The sequence below is a fragment of the Eurytemora carolleeae genome, unplaced genomic scaffold, assembly GCF_000591075.1.
Source record: "Eurytemora carolleeae unplaced genomic scaffold, Eaff_2.0 scaffold345, whole genome shotgun sequence".
Classification (NCBI taxonomy): domain Eukaryota; kingdom Metazoa; phylum Arthropoda; class Copepoda; order Calanoida; family Temoridae; genus Eurytemora; species Eurytemora carolleeae.
The window spans coordinates 41,564-62,159 of NW_019396327.1; the positions used below are offsets into that span (position 1 = coordinate 41,564).

Here is a 20,596-nt window from a genome sequence, read left to right on the forward strand (position 1 = left end):
AATGAACACCAATATTATGCAAGGTAGGACCAAGAACAACAATATTATGCGGGGTAGGACTATGGACACCAATATTATGAAAGGTAGGACCAAGGACACCAAAAGACGATTATTATTTAACTTTTTTATCTTTGTATTTCAGAATTCATCTGTACTCTGAGATGTGGAGATATTTTGATGTTGGTCTTCATGAGTTTATGCATAATTATATCTTCCAACCCCTCACTAAGCTTCATAGCAGTTTACCAGGAATCAAATACAGAATTCAAGAATGCCGCCATTTTTTTTTTGTTGGCGGCCATTTTATAATTTTTCTTTGATATTGAGCCATTTTTTTAAATTAAATGTCTTGATGTGTTCGAATAAAATATAGCATGCAATTTGTTATATTTTTCATGAATGATGATCATATTTTTACAAGCTGTGATTGAAAAATTTACTCTCTCTCTAGCAACATTTAAAAAGATATTTAATATTTCTTAACTTTCAATGTTTATTTCTTAAAGAACAGTTTAAATGTAAGGCCTATCGTCCTATAGGTTGCAAACTAATAGGGTGGCTTTATTTTTACATAAGCAACGATGATGCAATAAACATAATTTATGGTTTTTTATGTTTTACGACTTCGAACATGTTTGGAATCAAAAAAAAAATTATTTTTAATTTTAAAATGTTTTATTAAAATCAAGAAAGTGTAACCTTGGTAGGAAAAAAAAATGCTAAAGGAGAATAGCTGTACCTCAAGATTTTTTCTAACCGTTGGATAGGTAATTTTAAAAGAAATATTTCTTAATTGGCTAGGTTCGCCCCCGTCCAACCCCCAAACCCTACTCCGCTGAAAGAACTCCTTTAATTTGAGTCATGTATTTGATCTTCAACAGGAAAACTGGTGTACAGTGTAATCTGCTTTAGCTTTGTGTACATTTGGCATGGTATGTTTATTTTGCATGTTTGTTTTATGTTGCTTGCTGGTAAGGCTTCGAATTTATAAATAAAGTAAACTATGATAGAACCTCAGAAAACTATAATAGAATTTTAGAAAACGATAATCAAATTTTTGAAAACTATGATAGAATCACAGAAATATTTGAGCAAATCTCAAAAACTATGATATATTCTCAGAAATATTTAAGCGAATCTTAAAAACTATGATATAATCTCAGTAAAAATGATGTTAGAATCTCAGAAAATTATGATAGATATTCAGAAAACTATGATAGAAATAAGAAAACTGTGTTAGAATCTCAAAAAACTATGTTAAACTCGAATTTTAGATCTAAGTATTAAGAAGCCTATGATTTTGTCCTAATCTGGAGTATACTAAATTGTACTGGAGTCCTAAATCTGATTTATTAGGAACCTATGATTTTGTCCTAATCTGGAGTAGAGTCCTAAATCTGAATTATTAGGAACCTATGATTTTGTCCTAATCTGGAGTATACTAAATTGTACTGGAGTCCTAAATCTGATTTATTAGGAACCTATGATTTTGTCCTAATCTGGAGTATACTAAATTGTACTGGAGTCCTAAATCTAAATTATTAGGAACCTATGATGTTGTCCTAATCTGGAGTATACTAAACTGTATTGGAGTCCTAAATCTGAATTATTAAGAACCTATGATTTTGTCCTAATCTGGAGTATACTAAACTGTACTGGAGTCCTAAATCTGAATTATTAGGAACCTATGATTTTGTCCTAATCTGGAGTATATTAAACTGTACTGGAGTCCTAAATCTGAATTATTAGGAACCTATGATTTTGTCCTAATCTGGAGTATACTAAACTGTACTGGAGTCCTAAATCTGAATTATTAAGAACCTATGATTTTGTCCTAATCTGGAGTATACTAAACTGTACTGGAGTCCTAAATCTGATTTATTAGGAACCTATGATTTTGTCCTAATCTGGAGTATACTAAACTGTATTGGAATCCTACTTGAAACCCTAGGAAGAGAGGTTGGGAAGATACCTGCCTACAACAAATGGGAAACAGGTTCAAGTGCTTTTACCTTTAAAGGGAGTAACCGGCTAGAGATTGTAGTTGAGCTGAAAGTGCAGTATTGTAGAGAAATTATTAAGTACTAGGCTTTTAGGGCGCTTCGCGCCCATCTTCTATTCAAATTGTGAACATAATATTAAAAAAAACCTAAAAGATGACTAGTTCTGATTAGGCATTGAGATATTTCTTTTGGTTTCTTATCACAGAAATATTTATATGTGTTTCCTTCCAGCAGGCCTACACTCTTCAGGTGAGGATCTTACGGTGGTAACCAGAAAACAGTGGAGTTATTGTTGTTGCTTTTTTAACATAACTATACTAGTTTTAGTTGTTAATTTTCAAACCACGATTTTCTTCATTATACTCTGTGGGGTTATGTGAGTTGTTCAAATATATTCATATTTGCACCTAAGCATTTTTATTAATAAATCACTAACTCAAAAGTACAATTTGTATTGCAAGTTTTTAGTTAAAAGAACAAAGAAAGACGACATTTATTCTACAGCTTTCTGGTTCTAACACTGTTCTAAAGAGTTACTAACCAAGGATGAGACTTCAGAAATGATTTCACGGTGTTTTTTGCTTGTTTAGTCATGACTTTCTGATAAAAAAAGTCTCATCAAAATATCATATTCAAATCTCTTAATTTATAAAGTTGTTTTGGTCGTCATTTAAATGACAGAAAACGTAATTTTAAGTGACCCTCCATTGAAAAATGGCAATACCCGATTCACAACAATACCCTCGAAAACTTATCTAATCTATAATGTGGAAGAAATTTATTGTCATTTAACTCTAATACTTCCTATTTGTTTTCCCGCAGTAAAGATGCTTAATCATTTTGTAGAAAAACCAAAACTAAAATAATAAATTTTCCAAATTATGATGATAAATATCTGAATCATACTTGATCAAAAAAAGCTTAATCGGCCATTACCATATATCTTTCCATGGAGAGTCACTTGAAATTACGCTTACAGTCTCTTTAACAGTTTGTTTCTAGTTCATTTTAAACAATTCAGTTTTTACTATTGAGAAAGTGTTGAATTCAGTTAATTTCCTCCAATGTCTCCGTAGCGTAAATGCTCAAGCCAATTTTTAAGGAAAACCCAATTAAGATTTTACATGTTCTGCTGGAAAAACATGAATATATCAGTTATCCCTGATCAAACAAAGGTTTAAAGGTGTCCGTTGTGAATCAGACATGCAATATCTTTTTAATTTTTAGGTTGATCTAGTCCAGTCCCTGGATATGTTGGCTCTGCGTGGGATGGATATATTATGTTTAATGTTCAAGTTGATCTATTTCAGTCCCTGGATATATGGGCTCTGTGTGGGATGGGATATATTATGTTTAATGTTCAGGTTGATCTAGTCCAGTCCCTGGATATGTGGGCTCTGTGTGGGATATATTATGTTTAATGTTCAGGTTGATCTAGTTCAGTCCCTGGATATATGGGCTCTGTGTGGGATATATTATGTTTAATGTTCAGGTTGATCTAGTCCAGTCCCTGGATATGTGGGCTCTGTGTGGGATGGGATATCTCATGGGACAATTCTTTCAACTTAAGTAAACCAAACAATAACTTAAAGGGACTGATGCCATTGTTTTTTACTTGAGTAAACTATGTAAAGGGAAATATGGCAATTATTAACTTAAGTAAACTATTTAAAATTTCTGGTGCCTTTGTCTTTTCTTGAGTAAACTATTTAAAGGGGCTGATGGGTTTTTTTTGTACTAACGTAAACTATTAAATGTAATTGATGCCAATTTTTTTAAATTAATTAAAAGTATTTCAAGGGTCTAATGTAAAGTAAAGTGTTTAAAGAGACTGATGAGTATTTTTCAATAAAATGAAAGTATTTCAAGGGTCTGAGATTGAAAGTGCTGAAATTAACTGATGGCAATTTTTCAAACACAGTAAAGAAGTGAATGGTACTGAAGTCAATTGTTGAAATAAAGTCAAGAAGTTAAAAGCTTACTTTTTTTAAACGTCCATTTCATTTGATTTGACTTTTTGTTATCAAGTTTTTAAAAATATAATTTTGTAATTGATAATATTTTTATAAATTTAAAGGTATGTTGTTATGTATGGATGCGGAAGTTTTATTGCAAAACTAGATTCAGTAGACGCTCCCCCACATCCTAAGTGCATTGCAAGGTAGGATCAATATTATGCAAGGTAGGACTAAGAACACCAATATTATGCAAGGTAGGACCAAGAACACCAATATTATGCAAGGTAGGACCGAGAAGACCAATATTATGCAAGGTAGGACTAAGAACACCAATATTATGAAAGGTAGGACCAAGAACACCAATATTATGCAAGGTAGGACCGAGAAGACCAATATTATGCAAGGTAGGACCAAGAACACCAATATTATGCAAGGTAGGACTAAGAACACCAATATTTTGCAAGGTAGGACTAAGAACACCAATATTTTGCAAGGTAGGACCAAGAACACCAATATTATGCAAGGAAGGACCAATGAACACCAATATTATGCAAGGTAGGACCAAGAACAACAATATTATGCGGGGTAGGACTATGGACACCAATATTATGAAAGGTAGGACCAAGGACACCAAAAGACGATTATTATTTAACTTTTTTATCTTTGTATTTCAGAATTCATCTGTACTCTGAGATGTGGAGATATTTTGATGTTGGTCTTCATGAGTTTATGCATAATTATATCTTCCAACCCCTCACTAAGCTTCATAGCAGTTTACCAGGAATCAAATACAGAATTCAAGAATGCCGCCATTTTTTTTTGTTGGCGGCCATTTTATAATTTTTCTTTGATATTGAGCCATTTTTTTAAATTAAATGTCTTGATGTGTTCGAATAAAATATAGCATGCAATTTGTTATATTTTTCATGAATGATGATCATATTTTTACAAGCTGTGATTGAAAAATTTACTCTCTCTCTAGCAACATTTAAAAAGATATTTAATATTTCTTAACTTTCAATGTTTATTTCTTAAAGAACAGTTTAAATGTAAGGCCTATCGTCCTATAGGTTGCAAACTAATAGGGTGGCTTTATTTTTACATAAGCAACGATGATGCAATAAACATAATTTATGGTTTTTTATGTTTTACGACTTCGAACATGTTTGGAATCAAAAAAAAAATTATTTTTAATTTTAAAATGTTTTATTAAAATTAAGAAAGTATAACCTTGGTAGGGGAAAAAATGCTAAAGTAGAATAGCTGTACCTCAAGTTTTTTTTCTAACCATTTGATAGGTAATTTTAAAAGAATTATTTCTTAATTGGCAGGGTGCGCCCCCGTCCAACCCCCCAACCCTACTCCGCTGAAAGAACTCCTTTATTTATTTATTTATTTATTTTCGTAAACGTACACAATTTAAATAATTGGTACAATTAAAATTAATTTGAGTCATGTATTTGATTGCCAACAGGAAAACTGGTGTACAGTGTAATCTGCTTTAGCTTTGTGTACATTTGGCATGGTATGTTTATTTTGCATGTTAGTTTTTTGTTGCTTGCTGGTTAGGTTTTGAACCTCAGAAAACTATAATAGAATTTCAGAAAACGATGATCAAATTTTTGAAACTATGAAAGAATTACAGAAATATTTGAGCGAATCTTAAAAACTATGATATATAATCTCAGTAAAAATGATGTTAGAATTTCAGAAAATTATGATAGATCGTCAGAAAACTATGATATAATCTCAAAAAAAACTATGTTAGACTCGAATCTTAGATCTAAGTACTAAGAACCTATGATTTTGTCCTAATCTGGAGTATACTAAACTGTACTGGAGTCCTAAATCTGAATTATTAGGAACCTATGATTTTGTCCTAATCTGGAGTATACTAAACTGTACTGGNATTCAAATTTGAACCAACATTAGGCAGTTCAAATTCATTAAACTCAGTTCTAGAAGCAAGAAGTTTTGTGTTGTAAATCTTGGATCTTCACTTTATGCAGATCTATGATATATTTTAATTCCTCTTCGTTCTGATGATGGTTATACACTACAGGGATATCTTTACGCAAGGAATCAAGCAATGATGCCTGGATAGAACAGTAAACGATGAATTCATAATTTACTTTGATTTTATTCTATACCCTCCCTTTACTAATATATTGTGTTAAGGAATGTTTGGTGGAGTTGGTCAGCGTAGATTCCACGCCTTGTTGGCCACGCCCCTTTTCCTCATGTCCTGCCTTTCTAACTTTTACTTCTTCGCTGGCAAGCAGGTTGAGTAATTCAGATTCATTACAGTGGTCAAATATGCTCTTGAATAATTTTAATCACTTTAAATTTGAGAAGAATTATAAAATAAATAAATCCTTTTTTACGACTTGTTCCTACATTTTGAAGTAAAATATCTGCAATGAATAAATTCAGAGAAATTCCTGTTTTCTTTATAATCGGGATTCAATAAATAAATATCTAATTAATATTGAGGCAAAATTTTAAACCTTCACTTCTGGAGTCATTTGAGTTCCCATAAAAAATTGAGTTTGAGGTTGGCAATGTATTTAACAATATCTCTTTATAGTATAGCAATATATTTAACAATATCTCTATATAGGTTAGCAATGTATTCAACAATATCTCTTTATAGGTTAGCAATGCATTTAACAATATCTCTTTATAGGTTAGCAATGTATTTAAAAATATCTCTTTATAGGTTAGCAATGTATTTAACAATATCTCTATATAGGTTGGCAATGTATATAAAAATATCTCTATATAGGTTGGCAATGTATTTAACAATATCTCTGTATACTATATAGGTTGGCAATGTATTTAACAATATCTCTACATAGGTTGGCAATGTATTTAACAATATCTCTACATAGGTTGGCAATGTATTTAACAATATCTCTATATAGGTTGGCAATGTATTTAACAATATCTCTATATAGGTTGGCAATGTATTTAACAATATCTCTATATAGGTTAGCAATGTATTTAACAATATCTCTATATAGGTTAGCAATGTATTTAACAATATCTCTATATAGGTTAGCAATGTGTTTAACAATATCTCTATATAGGTTGGCAATGTATTTGTTGAGCGTGTACTGTTTGACTCCTGGCCTAAGGGGTTTCCCACTCTCATCTTCTTTCTCTACGCTGGTTCACACTTCTCAATAGAGGTTTAAATTTACTAAATTACTATTAAACCATCAAAGGGTTCTTTATTTTAACGAAACAGTTTTTTTAAAAAGAAGTTACTTTTCTGTGTGTCATTTTTTAAACAATAAAGTTAAATAATTAGAAAAAAATAATGCTCGAAAACAAACAAATCTATCTTGTTAAAAATGTAATTTGTTTTTAGTTTTAAGTTTTTGTTTTTTTATTCTCGGTTTAAAGATAAAACAATTCTACTGTTCTAAACTAAATAAATGAGTTTTTTTTGAAAAGAAAAAAAATCAACAATCAACTTGGAGTTAAGTTTAAACTTATTTTGTTATGTAAAACTTTAGTAAAAAGGATGCCCTAAATCTTAGATTGCAAGTTCATTAGTATTTTGGTAAAATTAAACTTTTTTAGAGATTAAATAATTCTACCAGCTTAAAAGGCAAATAAGTTTGTGTATAGAAAATACAAGTTCTTTCAATATTCTGAAAACATTGTTCTTTTTATCATACAATATTGGACGCTCTGTATTTTATATTTTAAAAGTTTTTTTTCAGATAAAAAACATCGAACTGAGAAAGGAGATTGCCAAGTTAAAACAAGATTAAAGGGACTGTAGACGTAAAACAAGATTAAAGAGACTGTAGACGTAAAACAAGATTAAAGAGACTGAAGACGTAAAACAAGATTAAAGGGACCGTACACATGATACAAGATTTAAGAGACTGTACACATAATACAAGATTAAAGGGACTGTACACATAATACAAGATTAAAGGGACTGAACACCTAAATCAAGATTAAAGGGACTGTACATGTAATACAAGATTAAAGGGACTGTACACATAATACAAGATTAAAGGGACTGCACACATAATACAAGATTAAAGGGACCGTACACATAATACAAGATTAAAGGGACTGTACACATAATACAAGACTATAGGGACTGTACACGTAAAACAAGATTAAAGGGACTGTACACATAATACAAGATTAAAGGGACTGTACACGTAAAACAAGATTAAAGGGAATGCACATGTAAAATAAGATGAAAGGCACTGTAAACGTTATTTCAAGTAAACCTACATTTATAGAGTAGTAAGTCCTACTTCCAACGGAACCCATTAAGCTTGTCCGATTGTAAATTAATGAGATGTCCATACCGTTCTCCTTGAAAATAAATTTGTATTTTTGGTAAGTGGTGTATTCTTCAGAAACAACGGACTAGATTCTATAATATTGACGATTTAACTTGAACAACATTAATCAGATAAAGATGTTAGGGGTACCTTTGTGAATCGTGGTAAATGAAGGATTTCTTGAAATACGACAGCTGCCCCTCTGTACAAAAAAAAACTAAGATCTGTATTTGAAAGAGTTTAAAAACTGTTCTTAGAGAAAAGAAAATTTTCCTGAGATTTATAAAGTTGAAACCTTTGAATGTGATGTATCGTTTCGCATTAATCTAAATATGCGATTTTTTTTCAACTATGAGAACCAGAATCAGAGGAATTCTTGGGTAATGTAACATCGTCTATACGCAACATTACCTCTACTCAACTCCTGCCATACTACAGTTTATTTTGTATTAATTGGGGGTTCGGTTAAAACCATTTTTGGGTCTAGTCTGTGACTTAAGGGCCGAGCGCTGCAGCCACATGTAAAACCATATGAGAGTAGGTCGGAAGTTAGTAAAGCGGATGTACGTAGGTCGAAAGACACTATCTAATTCTTGACGATTTGTTAAAGTTTTAATCCTAAAATATCGCCAAAGATTTTGTTTTGTAATTTAAAACTGAGCTCTTTCTATAAAATATGGTCAATCTTTAGATATACATTGTACAGGGCAACCCAGAAAGGATGAGACTTCAGAGACGACTTTACGGAGTGTATCCTTTCCAACTCGTCTGTTTTAAGGTCGTCATTAAAGACTCTTTCTTTGCGGGAAACCCTGTTTATTAAAGGGACTGTAAATGAAAAATGAAAGGGCTATAGGCTGAAACCTTTTGTCACTTGATACAGACGGAGACACGTGACAATGATACTGCAATGCCATTGGGGGGAGTTCTGGTCACTTGATACGGACGTATCAATTTTATCCATTAAAAGTGAGAAACTATTAAATTCTAATAATCATAGGGGCAAACTTAAGTTTTTCCAGACTCCTCTGGGATATCGTCGTTTTCAGATTGGTCGCTGAATATGAACCGTTTAAAACTTAGAATCTTAAACCAAATCTTTTATAAGTTTTGGTATAATTTTGACACAGGTTTATATCAATTTCAATATAGGTCTCAATCAACTCATGAAGTTCTTAGGTTTGAGTCTATACCCCCTTTCATATTTCCTTTGCACTCCCTTTAAGTAGAGTAAATTTTTAAATCTTTGACGACATTTCTTTAGAAGAACAACTTGACGACATTATTTAACAGGTTTTGGGTTGTCACTGTATGTTTCATTTTTTTCATTTTTTTCATTTAAGTATTAGATCTGTAATATAGAAATAAGTTTTAAATTTCTGGACAGAATGATTTTATTAATATTAATATCATTATTATATAATTATACTTATTTTGGAATTATTGTTTTGTTATATGTTTAAATCAGATGTTTATATATTTTTACTTTTTAATGTATTTTTTACCATTTGAAATACTTCAATATACTGGATACATTGCTTATTTTTTGAAATATTTTATAGTTGTTGTTTTTAATGCATTTAAACTTTAATTTAAATTGTTTAATTCGTTCAGCCACAATTTAAAGAAATAAAAACTTCCCTAAAATGGATTAATTTCTTGGTGGCATTATTGTACTCTTGAATATATTTTAATTTTGTCGTCTTTTGGTCTTCACTAAAGAGAAAAGACTAAGAACACAGATCTGAAGAGAACAGTGCGTCCTGAGAATAGGGTTTCCAGTCTCAATATGAGCACATCTTGACCTGGACATATTAGAATGTCAAAAAATATTTTTCCGGTGTCTCTGACGTTTAGAATATCAGAAGAATAATACAAATTCAATAAACCAATAATCGCGTCCCATATTAAATAATGATTAGGCCCAATTACGCAGATAATACTCGGAAACCCTAGTATTTTCTACATGCTAATCTATTATTGATATATAATTTTTTTAATGATTCGTTCTTTTTACATTTTCTGATTAGTCCCGGAAAGCACTATTAAAACGATCCATTATGATGTGGGTGTATAGCAATTGTTATGCATTTTCTCAGAAGGCACAGTGTTTCTAGAGACATACCAGCGGGGAGTTTGCAACGTTTGTTCCCGTTGAGCCGTTAAACCATTCCGTAAAAAAATTAATTAATTCGTACATAACTTATGAAAGTCCAGTACACTACCATATTAAATGGATAGATCGACCTATAAGTATTCTTCATCATTGGTCCGTAGGCGGGATACTACTATACATTCACTCACAGTTTCCTAATTTGAATGAAGAAGCTGGCAAATTACGTTTCAAAAAATTGCTAAGAAATTGCCTCGTTTTTAACTAGCTTTTAAAAATTACCTAAAATGATCATTCTTAAGTTTGTTGGTTGAATACCTAGTATACAAATAGGATTACATTAGCTGTGAAACGTTATAAATAAAATTAAGAATAAATTTTTATCAGGAAAAATCATTTAAAAAAGATTTTACAAATTCCAAGGATTTAAATTTTGTGAAGTAGCCCAGTAAGCACATCCAACGGGTTTCCTGAATTCAAATTTGAAATCAATTGGAAAAATTTCCTCCTAAAAAGGGAGTATTGGTTCCATTACTATGAACGCGCTAGATAGTGTTTCTAGCAAGATCAATTCGTGGGTCCAGTGCTCCCTTGAGCACTGGACCCACAGGATCCAGTAAAATTTGACATAAAAGAATGGTATGCCACTGTATTTTGATCGGAAAACACATTGAATGTTATCAATGTTCTGTTTAAAAATTAATTGATTGTCAATTTGAACGGAAGACTACATTTGAGAGTAAAATTATTTTCCGTTTTGTCCCATGATTACTGAGAATCAAACGCGCAATTTACTGAGTGCAATGCAAGTGTCGTAAGATTACTCTATAAAACTGATAAAGGCGTATTCAGGGAAGTTATTCGCTAAGCCCCCCTCCCCCCTGGGGCAGTGAATGAGAGCTGCGCCCCTCCCTGGAAAAATGTTAACCCCCCGCTTGACAAACTCCTGAATTGATATCTATTAGATGTTCAGATCTAATAATCTGAAGGTTCAATCTGTAAACTGAATCAATCAAAATAATTTCTAACTAATCAAAATGTTTATTAAGGTTGATCTTATGTACAAATATTACACATTATTACATATAAAGTATACATTATAACAATGTGTACATACATTGTACACACCTGCTCCGGACTGCAAATATTATAAAAACCAGAAAATGTTGCATCAGCATTAATTAAATTAGTAAAAGACTATATTTTCAAATGTGACGACGTGTCCGATTAACAACGGTACTCTCTAAGGAAATGTCAACGTCTTCATCTAAAAACTTGCTGAATTCCGATAATTTACTTAAAAATCTCTGCAGCATAAATCTTTTTAATGAAACAACAGTTTTTGGATCAAAATATTAAGTACCAGAGTTAGTTAATTGGACATGCTACTGCAATTATTTAAAATATTTGCTTATTTTGAACATTTAGTGAGAAAGCATAAAACGATTTACAAGAAATTTTAGTTATAGCCTTTAACCCCACCAACAATGCCAAACCTTCTATATAAACTGATTCTGTTGTGGAATTATTCTTTTATAACCCATTTCTAGATATTTTCTTTAAATAAAATTTTACTAATGCTGTGCCGTGGTGTAAAATATGTCCAGTCCAAAATTATCATATTAATATTTTAAAAATAATTAATCATTATTATTATTTGAAGTACATTCAACCCCACTTCCAACACTGGTTTATATTAAAAATAGAATTATAAAATCTGATTTTTTACAAAAGAAAAAGGATCCTTACTCAATGAAAAGCCTTGCACAAAGAGGTTTTTTCAATTTTAATCAAAAATTTTATTTTCCAAAAAACTTAAAATTTCCTTATTTTTTGTACGGGGGGCCCAACTTCTTCGCAAACATTTAACTATCAGTTTTTGAACAAATACAAGCTAAATAAAGCATTATTAAGAACTTTTTTTACTTGGGATGTATATAATCTTTTAACCCTCATTGAAAATATTATTCTAGACATAAGCTTAAATAGAATCGCAAAACTCAAGAAAATCTGGTTTTGAGTAATAGGAAAATTTATAACATCTAGAGGAGAGGAAGAGAAAACTAATTATTTCTTGATTCGAAAAAAAGACAAACAATTTAAAGATAAACCTTGTTGTGCGGTAACAGATAAAAATGGAGAAAAATTAAAAAGCAACAGAAAGCTTGATATCCGGGACAATTTTGGTCTTAACATAAATTATAAAAATGCAACAATAGAGGAGTCGGTTCATTTTTTCCAATTCACGCTAGAATCTATTAATCAGTAATAATGTAATTGTTATCGAAATAACATTATTTCTTAGATCGGGGAACAGATCCTAAAATAATGCTTGATAAACTATCTGAAAATATATATTTCACTGATTTGAACTATTTTAGGATATCATGGGACAGTTAACATGAATTTTAATTTTAGGTAATTTTTCATCTTAAAGAGACTGATGAAGAGACCCCCCTGATTAAAAAGTTCCATAATTTACACTGTTACGCTTAAACCTTTAAATGAACAAAAATGATGGAGATATCTTCGTTTTTCGGTTTCTCTATGTAGTGACTTGCGAATTTCTGCAACAGAAAGACGGAAGGATATTGACAGAATTTATACTTTTCAAGATGCTTAGATAAGGTTTAAAGAGCACCAATGTGACTCGGGTATGCAATTTCTTAATTTGAGGGTCACCAAAGATAGTGTTCAGTTCTTTCAACCTTAAATGTAAGATAATATCCCATAATTGCGGAAGGGGAGGGAGGGGGGGGGAGGACATTACAACATAGGCTTATACAATCTGTAGAAATGCAGGAAGTATATCAACTACTGCATAGTGTGTATACATATTGTTTAACTATTGTTTATAAAATGATGCATCTTTGCCTCTTCTTTATCTTTGGAACAGGGCACAGAACAGCTCTAAAAATAATAAAGAAAGTAAATACATATTCAATAGAGGTTTTACACAATTTTAGTTTACAACAAAAAGCTTCTTTTCACTTGGGTCAGGTTTTCTGATTCTAATAAATCAATGACCTGTAAATCTATTTATAATTGATCAAAATTTACTAATCCCTACGGCCTACATCTTTGCAACCAAACTTCGATATTTCAAACTTGGATAATTTGATCTATAAAATTTCTAGTTTGAAATATCTAAGTATATGTCATCGGGTTGCAAAGATATATGCAACATAAAATGAGAGTTTGTGGCAAAGACATTCAGTGTAAAGTTTGGAACATATGCACGTTTTGGAACTTTCTTCCCCTGAATTAATCTTCTCTTAAATTTCAAGAATTTTCTACGTGAGAAGGATGAAGAAAGGCCTGTAAGTCGAAGGTTACCTTATAGCCTCGTCGAATACAGTTTTTAGTCCCTTTTGCGTCAATGCAGAGCATTCCATGTACTTTACTGCACCTACATCCTTAGCCATCGCCAAGCCCTGAAAATACGGGGAATTAATACTGTAACTAAAGCGTGTGTTCGCAAAATTATGAAAAGGGTCGAATTTAACTATTATCAGCTTGGGTAGAACTTTAAACATTAAAGGATTGTCTGAGTACTAGTATATATATATATATATATATGTATATATAGAAGGCGTTTAAGAATCTACAATCAGTCCTGTCGATACCACCTTGCGGGGCTCACGTCAATACAATTGGCAATGTTTTAGTTTTTATCATTTACAATTAAATACAATTAAATACAATTAAATAGAGTCTTTTGTTTAGTTTAGTATGCCAATCTTTTAGTATACTCATAATGATATTATGTCGGGAAAATACTACGTCAAAGGGAAGTTTCTTTCTAGAAAAAGAAGTTGCGGAATGATAAACCGCTTGTTTTTTTTTTATTTCATTATCCAAATCACTTGAATATTTTAACATACCGTCATTGTGAAATGAAAGGTCGGTTGTTTGTGTCAAATATCGGATAGTAAATATTTATTTTGTTCATGTTCGACTTTTTAAAATGTTTAAATCTCTTTTTTAAACAGACATACCCCCCGCTCCCCCAATTTCCGTAAACGTTCGTTATTTAATTAGTTTGTTTTGAAACTTCCTGACAGAAATAAATATCATGGAGTTTAATAATCGTCTTTAAACATTCTGTAAAATGTGAAAGTGAAATTTTCTTTTCTACATAAATCATTATCTGAGTTAGTTTCCCTTTTCTTCATTTGGCAACCATTTTCTTGTTTGCATTTATTATGCAGTTTTTTGTTCGTTTATTTTCTTGCGATTTTTTACATTTCTAAATATTGATTTTGATGGTTATTATTTTTCGTTAGAACTGATAAAGGCCAACCCAGACCGAAATATATATAATTAAAAATCTCATAAGAATTAATGGTAATTTTTGTTTATAAATGGAAATTCATCTTTCGAAAAAACGCCAATTTTTTTTTTACTGTGAGGGTTGGAGCGTAATCAAAACCGAATTTTAAAATATTATTTATTTGCTTGTTGGCTCGTAATTGTTTCTTACCCCAGATAATTTTACAATCACCCTTTAAACCTGAAATACCAACCTGAGGATATGTAATCGGAGCTAATCTCTTCTCCTTCAGTTTATCAATAGTTTCCTTGTCCTCCCTTAGATCTAGTTTAGTTCCGACCAGGATAATTGGAACTCCAGGACAATGATGCCGAACCTAGGATAGATAATAGTTTAGTTCCAAACAGGATAATTGGAACCCCAGGACAGTGATGCCGAACCTAGGATAGATAATAGTTTAGTTCCAACCAGGATAATTGGAACCCCAGGACAATGATGCCGAACCTAGGATAGATAATAGTTTAGTTATAACCCAGGATAATTGGAACCCCAGGACAGTGATGCCGAACCTAGGATAGATAATAGTTTAGTTCCAACCCAGGATAATAGGAACCCCAGGACAATGATGCCGAACCTAGAATAGATAATAGTTTAGTTCCAACCCAGGATAATAGGAACCTAGGATAGATAATAGAATAGTTCCAACCCAGGATAAAAGAACCTAGGATAGATAATAGCTTAGTTCTAACCCAGGATAATAAGAACCTAGGATAGATAATAGCTTAGTTCCAACCCAGGATAATAGGAACCTTGGATAGATAATAGCTTAGTTCCAACCCAAGATAATAGGAACCTATAGGAGAGAAAATAGTTCAGTTCCAACCCAGGATAATAGGTACACTAAAATCCTACAAAAGAAAAAAATATTTTTTTAAAGATAATATATCCGCCCAGTAAAAGAAAGGATCCAGATTTCCATTCACAATAATTCCACTGGCAATGCCGGTGTCATGCATGGAGCGGACCCTTGCATGGAGCGGACTCCCCCTAAAGTTTTCACCATTTCAACACAATGTTAGTCATAAAAAGCAATGTTATGGCAGTTTCTGATAATTATTAATTTATTTTGATTTGAAAAACACATTAAAAATGATCTATGCCTTGAGTAAATATGAATTGTTTGATGATTTGAAAGGAAGACGACATTCAAGATGAAATAATCTTTTTTCTCTTTACCCCATCTAAAATACATTTAAGAACTAAATGCGTATTTAATATTTGTCAACTAATAGTTTTTAATGTTTAAACATTGCTTTTTATGTCAAACATTATGTTAAAATGTTAAAACTTTAGGAGTCGAGTCCGCTCCATGGAGGACAAGAGAACCAGACATGGTACCCCACACCGCCAGGTCCCTTCAGAATGATAATTGAGTTGAGACTAACCTCAGGATACCATTTAGCTCTCACGTTCTCAAAACTAGCAGGGTTTACCAGGGAGAAACAGATAAGGAACACATCCTAGAGATCACAGGTCATAGGGTATAGATTACTTTATTAAGTACAGATTTAAGGTATTCACAAGTACAATTTGAATTTTTCCATTAGATAAAGTTCAGATTTAAAGTGTTTATAAAGTACAGATTAAACTAGTGTTCATAGAGAACAAATTAGAGGTCAGTGTACAGATCAAAGTGGTGTTCATAGAGAACAAATTAGAGGTCAGAGTACATATTAAACTGGTGTTCATAGAGAACAAATTAGAGGTCAGAGTACAGATTAAACTGGTGTTCATAGAGAACAAATTAGAGGTCAGTGTACAGATTAAACTGGTGTTCATAGAGAACAAATTAGAGGTCAGAGTACTGATTAAACTGGTGTTCATAGAGAACAAATTAGAGGTCAGAGTACAGATTAAACTGGTGTTCATAGAGAACAAATTAGAGGTCAGAGTACAGATTAAACTGGTCTTCATAACGAACAAATTAGAGGTCAGAATACAGATTAAACTGTAGTTCATAGAGAACAAATTAGAGGTCAGAGTACAGACTAAACTAGTGTTCATACCGAACAAATTAGAGGTCAGTGTATAGATTAAACTGGTATTCATACCGAACAAATTAGAGGTCAGAGTACAGATTAAACTGGTGTTCATAGAGAACAAATTAGAGGGAGTACAGATTAAACTGGTGCTCATAGAGAACAAATTAGAGGTCAGTGTACAGATTAAACTGATGTTCATACCGAACAAATTAGAGGTCAGAGTACAGATTAAGGTTAGATAATGATAAATTGTGTCATGAAGTACAAATTAAAGGTTTTCATATGATAAAGTTTAGATTAAAAGGTACAGATTTAAAGTGTTCGTAGAGGACTACTTAGAGATGTCATAAAGTACAGATTTAAGGTGTTAATATTTAGATTTAAAGGTCATAGAGTACAGGTTAAGGATATAAAGTGATCATAATGACAGATTAGAGGTCATATATAATACATATGTAGAGGACCTTAAAGAAGATTAATGAAAGCTCATAATTACAAAAATTTGTCACAAATATATTCATATTTTTGTAAAAATTTAAAATCCACGAAAAAAATTGTAAATCCGCAATTTTTTGTTTTGTTTTATCGAAGAGAAAATTCTGAAAGATTGAGCAACACTCAACAGGTGAAGTAGATAGTTTAGTGTATCAAATTTAAACTGACCGTCTGCGGGTAGGAGAGAGGTCTAAGCCGGTCATAATCTTCCTGCCCGGCCGTATCCCATAGTCCAAGGTTTATAGGCCGACCATCAACCTGAAAGTTTTAAAAAAATTTAATTAAAATTTAAAAATTCGTTTTTTTCCAATTTTCCGAACTCAGAATAAAAACGAGATGAAAAAAGTTTTTTTTTCAATATCTTAAAGCGTTAAAAAATTTTGTGCTCTGGGAAGGTATGATTTAAAGGGGGGGGGGAAGAAAAATGATTTTTCGAGAAAATATTATCCCCTGACCTAATCCGTAGAACCACAATAAGAAGTTAATAGTTCGATCCAAAAGGCTTAATCCAATTTTTTTCTATAAATTGTAGAGGAAGTAATCCCGAACGAGGATTATATAAAATAAAAATATCCGTTTGAGTAAATTCATCAAATTTGTGCCTTAACTTTTTCCCCCAATTTTTTTTTCTTAACATTAATAAGAACTGCTAATTTACACTTAATTTTTTCCACCCCCCCCCCCCTTTAAAATTAAGGCAACATTTAAAATTGTAAAAACTTGATAATTAAACTTGATTAAGACCTCAGACTGTATACACGACCAAATTCATGAGTCATCCATATATCTCTTTATATTTTCCTAGTTTCGAATTACAGGATTCATTTAATATTTAGTAAATCAATTATTTAACTATAAGAATTTACAATGTGAAGGGGCATGATAAACTCTTATCAGGGGTGTATATTTTCCCGAAAAATAGTTTTTCTTACCCCCCCCCCCCTGAATAATATGCTTGCGAAATATCTTTTATAGGGTTTTATTCGCTGAATTGGGAAGATGAATGATTTTGGGGGATATCAAATATTTTTTGGGTGAGAAAGAAGTTTAAAAACAATAACAAAAAGTTGCCATTTGATGTTCAATATAACCTAACCATGAAGAATATATTTCAATATAACCTAACCATGAAGAATATATTTCAATATAACCTAACCATGAAGAATATATTTCAATATAACCTAACCATGAAAAATATGATCCTAGGTTAAAAAATGAGAAAGTTCTCACCATAACATTTGCAGAGTAGTTGTCGAACACTGTTGGTATATACTCTCCAGGAAATGCATTGGTAGTGTAACTGATCAACAAACAAGTTTTACCTAAAACAAACAAACGTAAATAAACGTATGTAAATAAGCTAGGCTTTCAGTGCGCTTTGCACCGATATTCTATTTTAATTGTGGCTCTATATAATAATGTATATCTATGAGCATTTTCCCTTTGTAAAATTTTAAAAAATAAAAAACAAATAAATTTCGCGGAATTATTATTTTTTACCCGTGGAATTTTAAACTTACGTAAAAATATAAATTTTTGGAGACAAATGTTTGGATTTTTGGGCATCTTATACAGATAAATAAATATTGCCTCAACATCAGTTAGTTTGTTTATTTACAATACATATGGCAAAAGATTTAACTGATCGGGTCTATATTTTCATTCATTTCTTAAGGAAAAGTCACTGGCTTTAAGAATCAGAAAAGCTCCCAAAAATCTGCAAGATTTGTTTATTCCATGATTGTTATAGTTTTTATGAGCTATAATTGGAACAATCTTAAATATTCGCTATTATAATCTAAAATCATTACAAGACTTTTCAGAGGTTTCGGGGTAATTTCCTCTAGGACAGACCCGGTTTCGGTGTTCCAATCTCTGATAAAAAGGTTAATTTGACTAATTAGAATTTCCGAATCAAGCTCAGAAAAATTCCGTGGTTTAACCAAGTTCTCAAATCTAAATTTGAGACAAATCAGTCAAAGAGCATTTAAAATTGTATCGGTCAATATGACATAGAAACACAGATTACTTCTTACACTATTTAGAAATTCTAGTAGATCAGTAAACAAAACATGTAATTCGATTATTCTTTCAATTAAATAAAGCGTGAATTTGTCTTTGAGTTATATTATTCTATTACAATAAAACTTTAATTACCTACAGCTCCGTCCCCCACTACAACGCATTTAATTGCTTGCATTTTCTTCTTATTCTAATCCATCGATATCAAATCTGAAATAATAAAATTAATTTAATTCTAATCCACCGATATCAAATCTGAAAAAAAATAAAATTAATTTTAACTGTTAAACACTTTCTAATTTATGCAATTGCAGGCTGATGACAATAGATAGTTTTGAATATCGTGGAAATATGTCTGTTTAAACAGTGTAAAATTTTCATCAAACAAGCTAGTAGCCCCCACCCAAACTATTTTTCAAGATAACCTGAAAATATTTGGTTTGGAAAAATAAGTTTTCGGCCCAAAACCTGAAGTATCGATACCAACTTTCTTTTATAAAAGGTCGTCTTTATAAAAATCAATTATTAAGAGAGGGGGGAGGGTGGAGTATTTTTCGACCTACGCAAATCCGCTATACTACGCATCCGACCTACTAGAACGTGGTTTTACAACTGCTACATAGACTTGTGGTCGCAGCGCCCGGCTCCCTAGCCGGTATATTCCTAGAGAACGATTTTTGGACCCCCCCCCGGGGCCCCCCCCTCCTATCAATTTTGTACATGGCTCTGACAGGAAGTGTCTTAACTTATCCTAACCTGTGGCCGCAGCGCTCGGCCCCCTAGCCTGTCCTAGCCGCAGCGCTCGGCCCAGAAAGTGTCTTAACTAACCTAACCCGTGGCCGCAGCGCTCGGCCCCCTAGCCCATCCTAGCCGCAGCGCTCGGCCNGATCCAATATTTTTCAGATTAGAACTCCTAAATCTTGATGATACATATAAACTAGGTGTTCTATCTTTTATGCATAAATACTTTTATGAAAACCTTCCAGCTTCCTTCCAGGATATGTTTAATTCTTTAGCTGAACCAAATAGAACAAAATCATATAAACTTGAGCGAGTTCTCTTTAAAACCCTAGAAAGTTTTCCCTCTGCCTTATTTCCAAAAATATGGAATTCTATTGAATTAGAGCTTAAAGAAACTAAATCTGCAAAATCGTTCAAAAGAAAAGTCGCCAAGATCTATTTAGATAGTTATGCAAATTATATCTGTAAAAAAAAATGTGTATCATGTGGATAAACTTAGTCTTTACTATCTTCTTCACCCTGTAGTTCATAAACATGATTCTAATAACTTATGTTACCCTCTGTTCCAACCCTTACGCTGAGTATCCTCCCTTTTCTTTATACTCCCTCACCTCCTCCTTACCTTTTACCTGA

At 31.9% G+C, this 20,596-nt stretch overlaps 2 protein-coding genes across 7 annotated transcripts; one reads left to right on the top strand and one right to left on the bottom strand.

Annotated features, from left to right (window-relative positions):
* Positions 1-2,178: 2,178 nt before the first annotated feature.
* Positions 2,179-5,882, top strand: LOC111701007 (protein-cysteine N-palmitoyltransferase Rasp). The gene is made up of 6 exons (XM_023472113.1): positions 2,179-2,252; positions 3,496-3,572; positions 4,081-4,164; positions 4,636-4,742; positions 5,436-5,486; positions 5,824-5,882. The coding sequence occupies exons 2-6, from the start codon at positions 3,520-3,522 to the stop codon at positions 5,880-5,882; spliced, it is 354 nt and encodes a 117-aa protein (XP_023327881.1). The 5' UTR covers positions 2,179-2,252; positions 3,496-3,519.
* Positions 5,883-11,411: 5,529 nt separating this feature from the next.
* Positions 11,412-19,464, bottom strand: LOC111701018 (ras-related C3 botulinum toxin substrate 1). Of its 6 annotated transcripts, none has more exons than XR_002765122.1 (8): positions 19,358-19,464; positions 18,431-18,522; positions 17,369-17,458; positions 16,109-16,183; positions 14,917-15,039; positions 13,727-13,824; positions 13,180-13,300; positions 11,412-12,645 (listed from the first exon to the last, which is right to left on the bottom strand). XR_002765122.1 is itself a non-coding variant. In XM_023472127.1 (7 exons), the coding sequence occupies exons 1-7, from the start codon at positions 19,398-19,400 to the stop codon at positions 13,243-13,245; spliced, it is 579 nt and encodes a 192-aa protein (XP_023327895.1). In that variant the 5' UTR covers positions 19,401-19,464; the 3' UTR covers positions 11,412-13,242. The 6 variants fall into 6 exon arrangements, 1 of the variants encoding a protein (XP_023327895.1); XR_002765121.1 differs by having other exon boundaries at positions 11,412-12,690; XR_002765120.1 differs by having other exon boundaries at positions 11,412-12,710.
* Between the last annotated feature and the right edge of the window lie 1,132 nt (positions 19,465-20,596).